The 18556-nt window shown below is 47.6% G+C and overlaps 1 protein-coding gene, 1 long non-coding RNA gene and 3 other non-coding genes across 5 annotated transcripts; 3 read left to right on the top strand and 2 right to left on the bottom strand.

Annotated features, from left to right (window-relative positions):
- The first annotated feature begins 4531 nt into the window (after positions 1-4531).
- On the top strand, positions 4532-4603 carry trnat-cgu. Its single transcript has one exon. It is a non-coding gene; the product is annotated as a tRNA-Thr (tRNA).
- Positions 4604-7309: 2706 nt separating this feature from the next.
- Positions 7310-8974, bottom strand: LOC113569208 (signaling mucin MSB2-like). The gene is made up of 3 exons (XM_026997279.2): positions 8908-8974; positions 8758-8813; positions 7310-8662 (listed from the first exon to the last, which is right to left on the bottom strand). The coding sequence occupies exons 1-3, from the start codon at positions 8925-8927 to the stop codon at positions 7386-7388; spliced, it is 1353 nt and encodes a 450-aa protein (XP_026853080.2). The 5' UTR covers positions 8928-8974; the 3' UTR covers positions 7310-7385.
- A 775-nt stretch (positions 8975-9749) lies between these two features.
- Positions 9750-9821, top strand: trnat-cgu. The gene has a single exon. It is a non-coding gene; the product is annotated as a tRNA-Thr (tRNA).
- A 3864-nt stretch (positions 9822-13685) lies between these two features.
- Positions 13686-14175, bottom strand: LOC118242947. The gene is made up of 3 exons (XR_004777115.1): positions 14103-14175; positions 13953-14008; positions 13686-13857 (listed from the first exon to the last, which is right to left on the bottom strand). It is a non-coding gene; the product is annotated as an uncharacterized LOC118242947 (long non-coding RNA).
- Positions 14176-14944: 769 nt separating this feature from the next.
- Positions 14945-15016, top strand: trnat-cgu. The gene has a single exon. It is a non-coding gene; the product is annotated as a tRNA-Thr (tRNA).
- Positions 15017-18556: the final 3540 nt, after the last annotated feature.

The following is an 18556-nucleotide window of genomic DNA, read 5'->3' as shown; positions in this document are numbered from 1 at the left end:
CTACATGTGCCTTAAAAAATGTCTTGCCAGAGTCCTTGTACTTCAGTTGTCATCTGTTGCCGTCATGAAGTTCTACAAATGTCAGAATTTGCCTCGCTTCTTCGGTCACCATTGCTTTAAGACATCTAAGGTGCATCGAAGTTTCCTACCTGCGTCAGTCTCAGAATGTACAGAGAATTTTTGTTTCCAGCCACCTTTGCTGAATGAATGAACCTTCAGGACTGCAAAGTCTTTACCACCAAAACTTTAAAGTGCCTCATCTGTGTACTGTTCCTGGCTTGGTTTTTATACTCTTGAGGCTCTGGCTTGGTGGCTTGGCAGATGACAACTTGCTTAGTCCACTCAGGCGACTAGTTGTTGTGCCTTTCGGAACGTAAAAAGAATACACTTTCCCGGAGATGTAGCTCAGTGTTAGTGCACATGCCTTGCATGTATGAGGGCCTGCGTTCAGTCCCCAGCAATCACCATAGATGTAACCGTGTAGACTGAACCACCCTGCTGAGGAAGCGCACACATATTTCTGGCCAAAATAGCTAACTATAGGTTCATCCTTGTTCACCTTAAGACCTCCAACACAAATGGAGCTTCTTTTGTCAGTGTGGCATTAGCCCAATCTACACTCACTGGCCACTTTATTACTTACACCTTGGTAGTACTGGCTTGGACCAACTTTTGCCTTCAGAGCTGCCTTAATCCTTTGTGGCATAGATTCAACAAGGCGCTGGAAACATTCCTTAGAGATTTTTGTCCATATTGACATGACAGCAGTTCTTGCAGATTTGCCTGCTGCACACCCATGATGTGAATCTTTTATTTCGCCACAACTCAAAGGTGTTCTATTGGATTGAGATCTGGTGGCTGTTGTAACAAGTGGTTATTTGAGTTACTGTTGCCTTTCCATCAGCTCAAACCAGTCAGGCCATTCTCCTCTGACATCAACAAAGCACTTCCACCAGAGAAGTGCCACTCACTGGAGTGTTTCACTTTTTTAGACCATCCTATTTAAACTATAGAGATCGTTATGTGCAAACATCGCAGTAGATCAGCAGTTTCTGAAATACTCACCGAGACCAGCCCATCTAGCACCAGAACAGGTATGCCTAATAAAGTGGCCAGTGAGTGTTGCTTCATCACACTTTGAAGTCACATGAAAATGGTGATTAATTCTGACTAATTCATCCTGTGAAGCTTTTTAGCACATCAAAAGCAGTTTGGGCATCCTGGTTCTCACCAATGTAGTTTCATGTGGCATGCCTATAATCAGGGAACAAAACTATGCCTTCACTACCTCACACAAAAATAGATTGACTAACTCTTTGCAGAGACTTGTGTTTGGATAGTGCTCATTTTAAAATAAAAGTGACATTTCAAACAGCATTTGTTTAAGCTAGGGAAAAATCAAGCAGAGGCAGCAACGTTGACGATACGTTTTATTAAAGACGACAGGACAACCATTTGGAAAAGGATCAATAACAGTTTCAGCAAGGCAGCATTAGATAGAGCCTTCGTTGGGCAATTAGAAGGAATGAACAGGAAAGTCCAGAGTGAAGCTATAGCTCTTTGAGGTCAAGCCAGAACTTGGGCTCTGCATTTGGGTCTGCCCTGTGCCTGCACCTTGGGCTGACAGAGGTCCATCAGGTTTTAGTGGAGCATCACTGGCAGACTGCTGGCTGGTACAGGCAACACCCAAACCCACACTGGAACCCTGCATCTGGGACTGGGCAGTCTGTGCTGAAGGCTGCCATGTACCTGCACCCTGGGGATCCAGAGACCCATAATAAGCACTGCTGGTTTGGGGAACCTCACCGGAAGACTGCTGGCTGGTAGAGGTCAAGCCAGAACTTGGGCTCTGCATTTGGGTCTGCCCTGTGCCTGCACCTTGGGCTGACAGAGGTCCATCAGGTTTTAGTGGAGCATCACTGGCAGACTGCTGGCTGGTACAGGCAACACCCAAACCCACACTGGAACCCTGCATCTGGGACTGGGCAGTCTGTGCTGAAGGCTGCCATGTACCTGCACCCTGGGGATCCAGAGACCCATAATAAGCACTGCTTGTTTGGGGAACATCACCGGAAGACTGCTGGCTGGTAGAGGTCAAGCCAGAACTTGGGCTCTGCATTTGGGTCTGCCCTGTGCCTGACAGACGTCCATCAGGTTTTAGTGGAGCTTCACCGGAAGACTGCTGGCTGGTTGAGCTCACACCAGAACCCCCACTGGAAGGCTGCATCTGGGACTGGGCAGAAGATGTCTGCCATGTGCTTGCAAGCCAAGGAGGAAGGGCCCCATTGGAGCTGGTGCAGCCTTTTTGTGCAGCATCACTGGCTGACTGCTGGTTGATGGAGGTTGAGCTAGAACTCATGATCTGCATTTGGGTCTGCCCTGTGCCTGACAGAGGTCCATCAGTTTTTAGTGGAGCATCACTGGCAGACTGCTGGCTGGTAGAGGCAACACCCAAACCCACACTGGAACCCTGCATCTGGGACTGGGCAGACTGGAGGGTAGATGTCTGCCGTGTGCCTGCAAGCCAAGGAGGAAGGGCCCCATAGGAGCTGGTGCAGCCTTTTTGGGCAGAGTCACTGGCTGACTGCTGGCTAGGGGAGGTCGTGTCAGAACTCACAATTGTGCTTTGGCTAGGTATAAAAGGGAGTCTCGATTTCATAACTGGTGCAGAAGCGGACCAGCTGGAACTCTGGTACTGACCTTCATTGCTACCTTGCTGAGAGGTTGAAACCAATGCACCTCCTACAGTCTGGGTTTGGGACACAGGCTTACTTACTGGCCTGGTTTGTGAAGGATGGGGAAGCTGTTGGTAGCTTTCAGGTTGAGGAGGGGAAGCAACATGAGGTTGGGGCTCCTCTGAAGGAAGATGCATTGACTGGCCTGAGGATGGAGCCCAGTAGCCTCCCTGATGTTGATGGGTAGGAGCAGATTGGGCAGTGTACAGCCATGAACTGGTGTACTGACTGGGGAAACCTTGAGCACTGGATACAGAGTCCAAGCTGCCAGAAGACCCCCCATGTAAAGCATCACGCTCAAAAAGGCTACTGGATATCTGGGGGGTGCTTAGGACACTCTCGGAGCTCTGCCCCCAATACCGGGCTTCAACATTACCAGAGGAATCCAGCAGCTGGGGTTGGGATACAACACCAGGAAACTGTTGGCCACCTTGGAACACAGACTGGTAATACCCAGCAGAGCCACTTGTAGTTTGAGCCTCTGAAGAATCCATTTGACTGCTGGAAACACAACTTGGTTGTCCAGTCCGAGTCCGACTGGGTTCAGGACCTTGCAGAGGGAACGCGGAACTACTTTGCATGGATGCAGCACTGGAAGTGGAGCCCTCCACCTTGGTCTGATGAGGAAGGTTGCTGACTTTTTGGGGCTGAGCCATGGAAGCCCATGCTGCTACACTGGACCAATGTGGCACAGGTTTTTTATTCCACACTTGAAGGGGACACAAAAAGAGTGAAGAAGGTTTGCTAAAGAGGCCTGAACATGGGCACAAGGCCTCAATATCTGTGGTCTGATCAATTTCTTACCTCCAAGCCCATCTGTATCCCTTAACAGAAATGCAGCAGCAAGGAATAACCAAAGCCTACATGACAAAAGAGCATTTAAACATGAACTTAATCAACTGTCATAAATAATAGACAAGGTAACACCACAACCTAACCACCCCACAGTATTACCCTCTGCTCCACCACATCATGCCTCTGGACGGGGAAACCCCTAAAGCCAGTGTTACACAGCACTCGCTTCTCACTGTTAAAAGCACAAACAGACATGGGCTCCCTGCCTACCTGCATTCCATTTAAACCTCTCATTAAAGTTGGCTGATAAGAATCACCTGTTCAAACCCTTTTCAGATGTTGTCTAACCAAGTATGGCTGCCCTTTGTTTTTGCTTTGTTTGTGGAACATTTGAATCCATGAAATATCCTTTTCTCACTGTGTTGTATATTTTAACTGTGTGTTTGGGAATATTTTTGGGCCATTGTAATTCCTTTTTTACATCTAATCTTGACGAAGTTTCGATGTAGGCTGGACTTGTGAGGAACACAAAAACATATATTTGTGAGGAAAGAGGAATGATTTTGATCACTGATGTTTGTTTAAATGTAATCTCTGCTGTTACCTATGGGATGATAGGTGCACCAGCGGGAGTTATTCAATGCATAATAACAAGAGCAACTGAGATAGCTGTGTACATCTTTCTTCCAGTATCATATTTTGATATCCATGTTGTCCATGGAAGCAAGTGGAGCTGGAGATCCCTAGCACTTTTTATAAACTTACAGTCCTAGCAGATTCAATTTGATGAAAATTTCCAATTCAGTAAACATCACAAAACGTAAATCCAAAGTCCATGGGTCTGCAGCCAAGAGATTTAGATTGGGCAATTGATTCCAGCTCGTGTTAATCACCAACAGTGTGTTTCTGAGCACAGTGCCACATGTTCCACACTCTTCCTCAAATGCATTTAACAAGTGTTTTCCACATGATTTGTGTTCCATCGGAGGTTTTTAGGTCGTGGCGTGATGGCCAAGTGGTAAGGCGTCGGTCTCGTAAACCGGAGATCACGGGTTCGAGCCCCGTTCATGCCTTTTAAAAGCCACTTGAGGGGAATGCCACAAAACATTGTCATGGAAGATAACCATAGTCATTGTGGGTTGACATGGTCATCGACTGTGTGCTGATTCGTTCCCTTGTTTCTTGATTTTCGTGGCATGGTCACCACACATGCGGCACGTGAGCGTGTTGGGGATGTAGCTCAGTGGTACAGCTTGTGTTTTATATGCGTGATATCGTGGGTTCAATCCCCAGCATGTGTTCCTGATGTTTAGGACAGCTGCCCTCTAGAAAAGGTTCTGTTTGGAAGCATAGGGTGCTACACTTTGTGCTGATGCTATCGATAGGGCATGCTCAGCTTCCAATGACGGTTACTCATGAGTCAGAACGAGGCCGATTTCCACCATGAGTCAGAAGGGTGTTGATGTTTTGAGCGACTTCCCCCTTTTCCACTGTGAGAGTTAACGGGCAAGCTTGTAGGAACGTTATGTGTGTGGTTAATGGCCAGTTAAACATCCAGTCTCTGAGGCATGATGGCCAAGTGGCAAGGCGTTGGTCTCGTAAACCAAAGACCATGGGTTCTTGTTTACTCCAAAAATGAAACGGGACATGATCTTATGCTGGCAAACTCTTGACTACATGTGCCTTAAAAAATGTCTTGCCAGAGTCCTTGTACTTCAGTTGTCATCTGTTGCCGTCATGAAGTTCTACAAATGTCAGAATTTGCCTCGCTTCTTCGGTCACCATTGCTTTAAGACATCTAAGGTGCATCGAAGTTTCCTACCTGCGTCAGTCTCAGAATGTACAGAGAATTTTTGTTTCCAGCCACCTTTGCTGAATGAATGAACCTTCAGGACTGCAAAGTCTTTACCACCAAAACTTTAAAGTGCCTCATCTGTGTACTGTTCCTGGCTTGGTTTTTATACTCTTGAGGCTCTGGCTTGGTGGCTTGGCAGATGACAACTTGCTTAGTCCACTCAGGCGACTAGTTGTTGTGCCTTTCGGAACGTAAAAAGAATACACTTTCCCGGAGATGTAGCTCAGTGTTAGTGCACATGCCTTGCATGTATGAGGGCCTGCGTTCAGTCCCCAGCAATCACCATAGATGTAACCGTGTAGACTGAACCACCCTGCTGAGGAAGCGCACACATATTTCTGGCCAAAATAGCTAACTATAGGTTCATCCTTGTTCACCTTAAGACCTCCAACACAAATGGAGCTTCTTTTGTCAGTGTGGCATTAGCCCAATCTACACTCACTGGCCACTTTATTACTTACACCTTGGTAGTACTGGCTTGGACCAACTTTTGCCTTCAGAGCTGCCTTAATCCTTTGTGGCATAGATTCAACAAGGCGCTGGAAACATTCCTTAGAGATTTTTGTCCATATTGACATGACAGCAGTTCTTGCAGATTTGCCTGCTGCACACCCATGATGTGAATCTTTTATTTCGCCACAACTCAAAGGTGTTCTATTGGATTGAGATCTGGTGGCTGTTGTAACAAGTGGTTATTTGAGTTACTGTTGCCTTTCCATCAGCTCAAACCAGTCAGGCCATTCTCCTCTGACATCAACAAAGCACTTCCACCAGAGAAGTGCCACTCACTGGAGTGTTTCACTTTTTTAGACCATCCTATTTAAACTATAGAGATCGTTATGTGCAAACATCGCAGTAGATCAGCAGTTTCTGAAATACTCACCGAGACCAGCCCATCTAGCACCAGAACAGGTATGCCTAATAAAGTGGCCAGTGAGTGTTGCTTCATCACACTTTGAAGTCACATGAAAATGGTGATTAATTCTGACTAATTCATCCTGTGAAGCTTTTTAGCACATCAAAAGCAGTTTGGGCATCCTGGTTCTCACCAATGTAGTTTCATGTGGCATGCCTATAATCAGGGAACAAAACTATGCCTTCACTACCTCACACAAAAATAGATTGACTAACTCTTTGCAGAGACTTGTGTTTGGATAGTGCTCATTTTAAAATAAAGTGACATTTCAAACAGCATTTGTTTAAGCTAGGGAAAAATCAAGCAGAGGCAGCAACGTTGACGATACGTTTTATTAAAGACGACAGGACAACCATTTGGAAAAGGATCAATAACAGTTTCAGCAAGGCAGCATTAGATAGAGCCTTCGTTGGGCAATTAGAAGGAATGAACAGGAAAGTCCAGAGTGAAGCTATAGCTCTTTGAGGTCAAGCCAGAACTTGGGCTCTGCATTTGGGTCTGCCCTGTGCCTGCACCTTGGGCTGACAGAGGTCCATCAGGTTTTAGTGGAGCATCACTGGCAGACTGCTGGCTGGTACAGGCAACACCCAAACCCACACTGGAACCCTGCATCTGGGACTGGGCAGTCTGTGCTGAAGGCTGCCATGTACCTGCACCCTGGGGATCCAGAGACCCATAATAAGCACTGCTGGTTTGGGGAACCTCACCGGAAGACTGCTGGCTGGTAGAGGTCAAGCCAGAACTTGGGCTCTGCATTTGGGTCTGCCCTGTGCCTGCACCTTGGGCTGACAGAGGTCCATCAGGTTTTAGTGGAGCATCACTGGCAGACTGCTGGCTGGTACAGGCAACACCCAAACCCACACTGGAACCCTGCATCTGGGACTGGGCAGTCTGTGCTGAAGGCTGCCATGTACCTGCACCCTGGGGATCCAGAGACCCATAATAAGCACTGCTTCAGTTTGGGGAACATCACTGGAAGACTGCTGGCTGGTAGAGGTCAAGCCAGCACTTGGGCTCTGCATTTGGGTCTGCCCTGTCCTGCACCTTGGGCTGACAGAGGTCCTATCAGGTTTTAGTGGAGCATTCACCTGGAAGACTGCTGGCTGGTTGAGCTCACACCAGAACCCCCACTGGAAGGCTGCATCTGGGACTGGGCAGAAGATGTCTGCCATGTGCTTGCAAGCCAAGGAGGAAGGGCCCCATTGGAGCTGGTGCAGCCTTTTTGTGCAGCATCACTGGCTGACTGCTGGTTGATGGAGGTTGAGCTAGAACTCATGATCTGCATTTGGGTCTGCCCTGTGCCTGACAGAGGTCCATCAGTTTTTAGTGGAGCATCACTGGCAGACTGCTGGCTGGTAGAGGCAACACCCAAACCCACACTGGAACCCTGCATCTGGGACTGGGCAGACTGGAGGGTAGATGTCTGCCGTGTGCCTGCAAGCCAAGGAGGAAGGGCCCCATAGGAGCTGGTGCAGCCTTTTTGGGCAGAGTCACTGGCTGACTGCTGGCTAGGGGAGGTCGTGTCAGAACTCACAATTGTGCTTTGGCTAGGTATAAAAGGGAGTCTCGATTTCATAACTGGTGCAGAAGCGGACCAGCTGGAACTCTGGTACTGACCTTCATTGCTACCTTGCTGAGAGGTTGAAACCAATGCACCTCCTACAGTCTGGGTTTGGGACACAGGCTTACTTACTGGCCTGGTTTGTGAAGGATGGGGAAGCTGTTGGTAGCTTTCAGGTTGAGGAGGGGAAGCAACATGAGGTTGGGGCTCCTCTGAAGGAAGATGCATTGACTGGCCTGAGGATGGAGCCCAGTAGCCTCCCTGATGTTGATGGGTAGGAGCAGATTGGGCAGTGTACAGCCATGAACTGGTGTACTGACTGGGGAAACCTTGAGCACTGGATACAGAGTCCAAGCTGCCAGAAGACCCCCCATGTAAAGCATCACGCTCAAAAAGGCTACTGGATATCTGGGGGGTGCTTAGGACACTCTCGGAGCTCTGCCCCCAATACCGGGCTTCAACATTACCAGAGGAATCCAGCAGCTGGGGTTGGGATACAACACCAGGAAACTGTTGGCCACCTTGGAACACAGACTGGTAATACCCAGCAGAGCCACTTGTAGTTTGAGCCTCTGAAGAATCCATTTGACTGCTGGAAACACAACTTGGTTGTCCAGTCCGAGTCCGACTGGGTTCAGGACCTTGCAGAGGGAACGCGGAACTACTTTGCATGGATGCAGCACTGGAAGTGGAGCCCTCCACCTTGGTCTGATGAGGAAGGTTGCTGACTTTTTGGGGCTGAGCCATGGAAGCCCATGCTGCTACACTGGACCAATGTGGCACAGGTTTTTTATTCCACACTTGAAAGGGACACAAAAAGAGTGAAGAAGGTTTGCTAAAGAGGCCTGAACATGGGCACAAGGCCTCAATATCTGTGGTCTGATCAATTTCTTACCTCCAAGCCCATCTGTATCCCTTAACAGAAATGCAGCAGCAAGGAATAACCAAAGCCTACATGACAAAAGAGCATTTAAACATGAACTTAATCAACTGTCATAAATAATAGACAAGGTAACACCACAACCTAACCACCCCACAGTATTACCCTCTGCTCCACCACATCATGCCTCTGGACGGGGAAACCCCTAAAGCCAGTGTTACACAGCACTCGCTTCTCACTGTTAAAAGCACAAACAGACATGGGCTCCCTGCCTACCTGCATTCCATTTAAACCTCTCATTAAAGTTGGCTGATAAGAATCACCTGTTCAAACCCTTTTCAGATGTTGTCTAACCAAGTATGGCTGCCCTTTGTTTTTGCTTTGTTTGTGGAACATTTGAATCCATGAAATATCCTTTTCTCACTGTGTTGTATATTTTAACTGTGTGTTTGGGAATATTTTTGGGCCATTGTAATTCCTTTTTTACATCTAATCTTGACGAAGTTTCGATGTAGGCTGGACTTGTGAGGAACACAAAAACATATATTTGTGAGGAAAGAGGAATGATTTTGATCACTGATGTTTGTTTAAATGTAATCTCTGCTGTTACCTATGGGATGATAGGTGCACCAGCGGGAGTTATTCAATGCATAATAACAAGAGCAACTGAGATAGCTGTGTACATCTTTCTTCCAGTATCATATTTTGATATCCATGTTGTCCATGGAAGCAAGTGGAGCTGGAGATCCCTAGCACTTTTTATAAACTTACAGTCCTAGCAGATTCAATTTGATGAAAATTTCCAATTCAGTAAACATCACAAAACGTAAATCCAAAGTCCATGGGTCTGCAGCCAAGAGATTTAGATTGGGCAATTGATTCCAGCTCGTGTTAATCACCAACAGTGTGTTTCTGAGCACAGTGCCACATGTTCCACACTCTTCCTCAAATGCATTTAACAAGTGTTTTCCACATGATTTGTGTTCCATCGGAGGTTTTTAGGTCGTGGCGTGATGGCCAAGTGGTAAGGCGTCGGTCTCGTAAACCGGAGATCACGGGTTCGAGCCCCGTTCATGCCTTTTAAAAGCCACTTGAGGGGAATGCCACAAAACATTGTCATGGAAGATAACCATAGTCATTGTGGGTTGACATGGTCATCGACTGTGTGCTGATTCGTTCCCTTGTTTCTTGATTTTCGTGGCATGGTCACCACACATGCGGCACGTGAGCGTGTTGGGGATGTAGCTCAGTGGTACAGCTTGTGTTTTATATGCGTGATATCGTGGGTTCAATCCCCAGCATGTGTTCCTGATGTTTAGGACAGCTGCCCTCTAGAAAAGGTTCTGTTTGGAAGCATAGGGTGCTACACTTTGTGCTGATGCTATCGATAGGGCATGCTCAGCTTCCAATGACGGTTACTCATGAGTCAGAACGAGGCCGATTTCCACCATGAGTCAGAAGGGTGTTGATGTTTTGAGCGACTTCCCCCTTTTCCACTGTGAGAGTTAACGGGCAAGCTTGTAGGAACGTTATGTGTGTGGTTAATGGCCAGTTAAACATCCAGTCTCTGAGGCATGATGGCCAAGTGGCAAGGCGTTGGTCTCGTAAACCAAAGACCATGGGTTCTTGTTTACTCCAAAAATGAAACGGGACATGATCTTATGCTGGCAAACTCTTGACTACATGTGCCTTAAAAAATGTCTTGCCAGAGTCCTTGTACTTCAGTTGTCATCTGTTGCCGTCATGAAGTTCTACAAATGTCAGAATTTGCCTCGCTTCTTCGGTCACCATTGCTTTAAGACATCTAAGGTGCATCAAAGTTTCCTACCTGCGTCAGTCTCAGAATGTACAGAGAATTTTTGTTTCCAGCCACCTTTGCTGAATGAATGAACCTTCAGGACTGCAAAGTCTTTACCACCAAAACTTTAAAGTGCCTCATCTGTGTACTGTTCCTGGCTTGGTTTTTATACTCTTGAGGCTCTGGCTTGGTGGCTTGGCAGATGACAACTTGCTTAGTCCACTCAGGCGACTAGTTGTTGTGCCTTTCGGAACGTAAAAAGAATACACTTTCCCGGAGATGTAGCTCAGTGTTAGTGCACATGCCTTGCATGTATGAGGGCCTGCGTTCAGTCCCCAGCAATCACCATAGATGTAACCGTGTAGACTGAACCACCCTGCTGAGGAAGCGCACACATATTTCTGGCCAAAATAGCTAACTATAGGTTCATCCTTGTTCACCTTAAGACCTCCAACACAAATGGAGCTTCTTTTGTCAGTGTGGCATTAGCCCAATCTACACTCACTGGCCACTTTATTACTTACACCTTGGTAGTACTGGCTTGGACCAACTTTTGCCTTCAGAGCTGCCTTAATCCTTTGTGGCATAGATTCAACAAGGCGCTGGAAACATTCCTTAGAGATTTTTGTCCATATTGACATGACAGCAGTTCTTGCAGATTTGCCTGCTGCACACCCATGATGTGAATCTTTTATTTCGCCACAACTCAAAGGTGTTCTATTGGATTGAGATCTGGTGGCTGTTGTAACAAGTGGTTATTTGAGTTACTGTTGCCTTTCCATCAGCTCAAACCAGTCAGGCCATTCTCCTCTGACATCAACAAAGCACTTCCACCAGAGAAGTGCCACTCACTGGAGTGTTTCACTTTTTTAGACCATCCTATTTAAACTATAGAGATCGTTATGTGCAAACATCGCAGTAGATCAGCAGTTTCTGAAATACTCACCGAGACCAGCCCATCTAGCACCAGAACAGGTATGCCTAATAAAGTGGCCAGTGAGTGTTGCTTCATCACACTTTGAAGTCACATGAAAATGGTGATTAATTCTGACTAATTCATCCTGTGAAGCTTTTTAGCACATCAAAAGCAGTTTGGGCATCCTGGTTCTCACCAATGTAGTTTCATGTGGCATGCCTATAATCAGGGAACAAAACTATGCCTTCACTACCTCACACAAAAATAGATTGACTAACTCTTTGCAGAGACTTGTGTTTGGATAGTGCTCATTTTAAAATAAAAGTGACATTTCAAACAGCATTTGTTTAAGCTAGGGAAAAATCAAGCAGAGGCAGCAACGTTGACGATACGTTTTATTAAAGACGACAGGACAACCATTTGGAAAAGGATCAATAACAGTTTCAGCAAGGCAGCATTAGATAGAGCCTTCGTTGGGCAATTAGAAGGAATGAACAGGAAAGTCCAGAGTGAAGCTATAGCTCTTTGAGGTCAAGCCAGAACTTGGGCTCTGCATTTGGGTCTGCCCTGTGCCTGCACCTTGGGCTGACAGAGGTCCATCAGGTTTTAGTGGAGCATCACTGGCAGACTGCTGGCTGGTACAGGCAACACCCAAACCCACACTGGAACCCTGCATCTGGGACTGGGCAGTCTGTGCTGAAGGCTGCCATGTACCTGCACCCTGGGGATCCAGAGACCCATAATAAGCACTGCTGGTTTGGGGAACCTCACCGGAAGACTGCTGGCTGGTAGAGGTCAAGCCAGAACTTGGGCTCTGCATTTGGGTCTGCCCTGTGCCTGACAGACGTCTATCAGGTTTTAGTGGAGCTTCACCGGAAGACTGCTGGCTGGTTGAGCTCACACCAGAACCCCCACTGGAAGGCTGCATCTGGGACTGGGCAGAAGATGTCTGCCATGTGCTTGCAAGCCAAGGAGGAAGGGCCCCATTGGAGCTGGTGCAGCCTTTTTGTGCAGCATCACTGGCTGACTGCTGGTTGATGGAGGTTGAGCTAGAACTCATGATCTGCATTTGGGTCTGCCCTGTGCCTGACAGAGGTCCATCAGTTTTTAGTGGAGCATCACTGGCAGACTGCTGGCTGGTAGAGGCAACACCCAAACCCACACTGTAACCCTGCATCTGGGACTGGGCAGACTGGAGGGTAGATGTCTGCCGTGTGCCTGCAAGCCAAGGAGGAAGGGCCCCATAGGAGCTGGTGCAGCCTTTTTGTGCAGCATCACTGGCTGACTGCTGGTTGATGGAGGTTGAGCTAGAACTCATGATCTGCATTTGGGTCTGCCCTGTGCCTGACAGAGGTCCATCAGTTTTTAGTGGAGCATCACTGGCAGACTGCTGGCTGGTAGAGGCAACACCCAAACCCACACTGTAACCCTGCATCTGGGACTGGGCAGACTGGAGGGTAGATGTCTGCCGTGTGCCTGCAAGCCAAGGAGGAAGGGCCCCATAGGAGCTGGTGCAGCCTTTTTGGGCAGAGTCACTGGCTGACTGCTGGCTAGGGGAGGTCGTGTCAGAACTCACAATTGTGCTTTGGCTAGGTATAAAAGGGAGTCTCGATTTCATAACTGGTGCAGAAGCGGACCAGCTGGAACTCTGGTACTGACCTTCATTGCTACCTTGCTGAGAGGTTGAAACCAATGCACCTCCTACAGTCTGGGTTTGGGACACAGGCTTACTTACTGGCCTGGTTTGTGAAGGATGGGGAAGCTGTTGGTAGCTTTCAGGTTGAGGAGGGGAAGCAACATGAGGTTGGGGCTCCTCTGAAGGAAGATGCATTGACTGGCCTGAGGATGGAGCCCAGTAGCCTCCCTGATGTTGATGGGTAGGAGCAGATTGGGCAGTGTACAGCCATGAACTGGTGTACTGACTGGGGAAACCTTGAGCACTGGATACAGAGTCCAAGCTGCCAGAAGACCCCCCATGTAAAGCATCACGCTCAAAAAGGCTACTGGATATCTGGGGGGTGCTTAGGACACTCTCGGAGCTCTGCCCCCAATACCGGGCTTCAACATTACCAGAGGAATCCAGCAGCTGGGGTTGGGATACAACACCAGGAAACTGTTGGCCACCTTGGAACACAGACTGGTAATACCCAGCAGAGCCACTTGTAGTTTGAGCCTCTGAAGAATCCATTTGACTGCTGGAAACAACTTGGTTGTCCAGTCCGAGTCCGACTGGGTTCAGGACCTTGCAGAGGGAACGCGGAACTACTTTGCATGGATGCAGCACTGGAAGTGGAGCCCTCCACCTTGGTCTGATGAGGAAGGTTGCTGACTTTTTGGGGCTGAGCCATGGAAGCCCATGCTGCTACACTGGACCAATGTGGCACAGGTTTTTTATTCCACACTTGAAGGGGACACAAAAAGAGTGAAGAAGGTTTGCTAAAGAGGCCTGAACATGGGCACAAGGCCTCAATATCTGTGGTCTGATCAATTTCTTACCTCCAAGCCCATCTGTATCCCTTAACAGAAATGCAGCAGCAAGGAATAACCAAAGCCTACATGACAAAAGAGCATTTAAACATGAACTTAATCAACTGTCATAAATAATAGACAAGGTAACACCACAACCTAACCACCCCACAGTATTACCCTCTGCTCCACCACATCATGCCTCTGGACGGGGAAACCCCTAAAGCCAGTGTTACACAGCACTCGCTTCTCACTGTTAAAAGCACAAACAGACATGGGCTCCCTGCCTACCTGCATTCCATTTAAACCTCTCATTAAAGTTGGCTGATAAGAATCACCTGTTCAAACCCTTTTCAGATGTTGTCTAACCAAGTATGGCTGCCCTTTGTTTTTGCTTTGTTTGTGGAACATTTGAATCCATGAAATATCCTTTTCTCACTGTGTTGTATATTTTAACTGTGTGTTTGGGAATATTTTTGGGCCATTGTAATTCCTTTTTTACATCTAATCTTGACGAAGTTTCGATGTAGGCTGGACTTGTGAGGAACACAAAAACATATATTTGTGAGGAAAGAGGAATGATTTTGATCACTGATGTTTGTTTAAATGTAATCTCTGCTGTTACCTATGGGATGATAGGTGCACCAGCGGGAGTTATTCAATGCATAATAACAAGAGCAACTGAGATAGCTGTGTACATCTTTCTTCCAGTATCATATTTTGATATCCATGTTGTCCATGGAAGCAAGTGGAGCTGGAGATCCCTAGCACTTTTTATAAACTTACAGTCCTAGCAGATTCAATTTGATGAAAATTTCCAATTCAGTAAACATCACAAAACGTAAATCCAAAGTCCATGGGTCTGCAGCCAAGAGATTTAGATTGGGCAATTGATTCCAGCTCGTGTTAATCACCAACAGTGTGTTTCTGAGCACAGTGCCACATGTTCCACACTCTTCCTCAAATGCATTTAACAAGTGTTTTCCACATGATTTGTGTTCCATCGGAGGTTTTTAGGTCGTGGCGTGATGGCCAAGTGGTAAGGCGTCGGTCTCGTAAACCGGAGATCACGGGTTCGAGCCCCGTTCATGCCTTTTAAAAGCCACTTGAGGGGAATGCCACAAAACATTGTCATGGAAGATAACCATAGTCATTGTGGGTTGACATGGTCATCGACTGTGTGCTGATTCGTTCCCTTGTTTCTTGATTTTCGTGGCATGGTCACCACACATGCGGCACGTGAGCGTGTTGGGGATGTAGCTCAGTGGTACAGCTTGTGTTTTATATGCGTGATATCGTGGGTTCAATCCCCAGCATGTGTTCCTGATGTTTAGGACAGCTGCCCTCTAGAAAAGGTTCTGTTTGGAAGCATAGGGTGCTACACTTTGTGCTGATGCTATCGATAGGGCATGCTCAGCTTCCAATGACGGTTACTCATGAGTCAGAACGAGGCCGATTTCCACCATGAGTCAGAAGGGTGTTGATGTTTTGAGCGACTTCCCCCTTTTCCACTGTGAGAGTTAACGGGCAAGCTTGTAGGAACGTTATGTGTGTGGTTAATGGCCAGTTAAACATCCAGTCTCTGAGGCATGATGGCCAAGTGGCAAGGCGTTGGTCTCGTAAACCAAAGACCATGGGTTCTTGTTTACTCCAAAAATGAAACGGGACATGATCTTATGCTGGCAAACTCTTGACTACATGTGCCTTAAAAAATGTCTTGCCAGAGTCCTTGTACTTCAGTTGTCATCTGTTGCCGTCATGAAGTTCTACAAATGTCAGAATTTGCCTCGCTTCTTCGGTCACCATTGCTTTAAGACATCTAAGGTGCATCAAAGTTTCCTACCTGCGTCAGTCTCAGAATGTACAGAGAATTTTTGTTTCCAGCCACCTTTGCTGAATGAATGAACCTTCAGGACTGCAAAGTCTTTACCACCAAAACTTTAAAGTGCCTCATCTGTGTACTGTTCCTGGCTTGGTTTTTATACTCTTGAGGCTCTGGCTTGGTGGCTTGGCAGATGACAACTTGCTTAGTCCACTCAGGCGACTAGTTGTTGTGCCTTTCGGAACGTAAAAAGAATACACTTTCCCGGAGATGTAGCTCAGTGTTAGTGCACATGCCTTGCATGTATGAGGGCCTGCGTTCAGTCCCCAGCAATCACCATAAATGTAACCGTGTAGACTGAACCACCCTGCTGAGGAAGCGCACACATATTTCTGGCCAAAATAGCTAACTATAGGTTCATCCTTGTTCACCTTAAGACCTCCAACACAAATGGAGCTTCTTTTGTCAGTGTGGCATTAGCCCAATCTACACTCACTGGCCACTTTATTACTTACACCTTGGTAGTACTGGCTTGGACCAACTTTTGCCTTCAGAGCTGCCTTAATCCTTTGTGGCATAGATTCAACAAGGCGCTGGAAACATTCCTTAGAGATTTTTGTCCATATTGACATGACAGCAGTTCTTGCAGATTTGCCTGCTGCACACCCATGATGTGAATCTTTTATTTCGCCACAACTCAAAGGTGTTCTATTGGATTGAGATCTGGTGGCTGTTGTAACAAGTGGTTATTTGAGTTACTGTTGCCTTTCCATCAGCTCAAACCAGTCAGGCCATTCTCCTCTGACATCAACAAAGCACTTCCACCAGAGAAGTGCCACTCACTGGAGTGTTTCACTTTTTTAGACCATCCTATTTAAACTATAGAGATCGTTATGTGCAAACATCGCAGTAGATCAGCAGTTTCTGAAATACTCACCGAGACCAGCCCATCTAGCACCAGAACAGGTATGCCTAATAAAGTGGCCAGTGAGTGTTGCTTCATCACACTTTGAAGTCACATGAAAATGGTGATTAATTCTGACTAATTCATCCTGTGAAGCTTTTTAGCACATCAAAAGCAGTTTGGGCATCCTGGTTCTCACCAATGTAGTTTCATGTGGCATGCCTATAATCAGGGAACAAAACTATGCCTTCACTACCTCACACAAAAATAGATTGACTAACTCTTTGCAGAGACTTGTGTTTGGATAGTGCTCATTTTAAAATAAAAGTGACATTTCAAACAGCATTTGTTTAAGCTAGGGAAAAATCAAGCAGAGGCAGCAACGTTGACGATACGTTTTATTAAAGACGACAGGACAACCATTTGGAAAAGGATCAATAACAGTTTCAGCAAGGCAGCATTAGATAGAGCCTTCGTTGGGCAATTAGAAGGAATGAACAGGAAAGTCCAGAGTGAAGCTATAGCTCTTTGAGGTCAAGCCAGAACTTGGGCTCTGCATTTGGGTCTGCCCTGTGCCTGCACCTTGGGCTGACAGAGGTCCATCAGATTTTAGAGGAGCATCACTGGCAGACTGCTGGCTGGTACAGGCAACACCCAAACCCACACTGGAACCCTGCATCTGGGACTGGGCAGTCTGTGCTAAAGGCTGCCATGTACCTGCACCCTGGGGATCCAGAGACCCATAATAAGCACTGCTCGTTTGGGGAACATCACCGGAAGACTGCTGGCTGGTAGAGGTCAAGCCAGCACTTGGGCTCTGCATTTGGGTCTGCCCTGTGCCTGCACCTTGGGCTGACAGAGGTCCATCAGATTTTAGAGGAGCATCACTGGCAGACTGCTGGCTGGTACAGGCAACACCCAAACCCACACTGGAACCCTGCATCTGGGACTGGGCAGTCTGTGCTAAAGGCTGCCATGTACCTGCACCCTGGGGATCCAGAGACCCATAATAAGCACTGCTCGTTTGGGGAACATCACCGGAAGACTGCTGGCTGGTAGAGGTCAAGCCAGCACTTGGGCTCTGCATTTGGGTCTGCCCTGTCCCTGCACCTTGGGCTGACAGAGGTCCATCAGGTTTTAGTGGAGCATCACTGGCAGACTGCTGGCTGGTTGAGCTCACACCAGAACCCCCACTGGAAGGCTGCATCTGGGACTGGGCAGAAGATGTCTGCCATGTGCTTGCAAGCCAAGGAGGAAGGGCCCCATTGGAGCTGGTGCAGCCTTTTTGTGCAGCATCACTGGCTGACTGCTGGTTGATGGAGGTTGAGCTAGAACTCATGATCTGCATTTGGGTCTGCCCTGTGCCTGACAGAGGTCCATCAGTTTTTAGTGGAGCATCACTGGCAGACTGCTGGCTGGTAGAGGCAACACCCAAACCCACACTGGAACCCTGCATCTGGGACTGGGCAGACTGGAGGGTAGATGTCTGCCGTGTGCCTGCAAGCCAAGGAGGAAGGGCCCCATAGGAGCTGGTGCAGCCTTTTTGGGCAGAGTCACTGGCTGACTGCTGGCTAGGGGAGGTCGTGTCAGAACTCACAATTGTGCTTTGGCTAGGTATAAAAGGGAGTCTCGATTTCATAACTGGTGCAGAAGCGGACCAGCTGGAACTCTGGTACTGACCTTCATTGCTACCTTGCTGAGAGGTTGAAACCAATGCACCTCCTACAGTCTGGGTTTGGGACACAGGCTTACTTACTGGCCTGGTTTGTGAAGGATGGGGAAGCTGTTGGTAGCTTTCAGGTTGAGGAGGGGAAGCAACATGAGGTTGGGGCTCCTCTGAAGGAAGATGCATTGACTGGCCTGAGGATGGAGCCCAGTAGCCTCCCTGATGTTGATGGGTAGGAGCAG

This window comes from Electrophorus electricus, chromosome 18, assembly GCF_013358815.1.
Source record: "Electrophorus electricus isolate fEleEle1 chromosome 18, fEleEle1.pri, whole genome shotgun sequence".
Lineage (NCBI taxonomy): Eukaryota > Metazoa > Chordata > Actinopteri > Gymnotiformes > Gymnotidae > Electrophorus > Electrophorus electricus.
The sequence above is the reverse complement of the archived record's forward strand: the minus strand, read 5'-3'. Positions and strand labels throughout refer to the sequence as shown.

Coding starts and splice junctions, on each gene's coding strand:
- LOC113569208 (XM_026997279.2), bottom strand. CDS start 8,927: ATGATGTGGTGGAGCAGAGG. Junction 8,814..8,907: donor ATGATGTGGTGGAGCAGAGG/GTAATACTGTGG, acceptor TTTGTCATGTAG/GCTTTGGTTATTCCTTGCTG. Junction 8,663..8,757: donor GGATACAGATGGGCTTGGAG/GTAAGAAATTGA, acceptor GTCCCTTTCAAG/TGTGGAATAAAAAACCTGTG.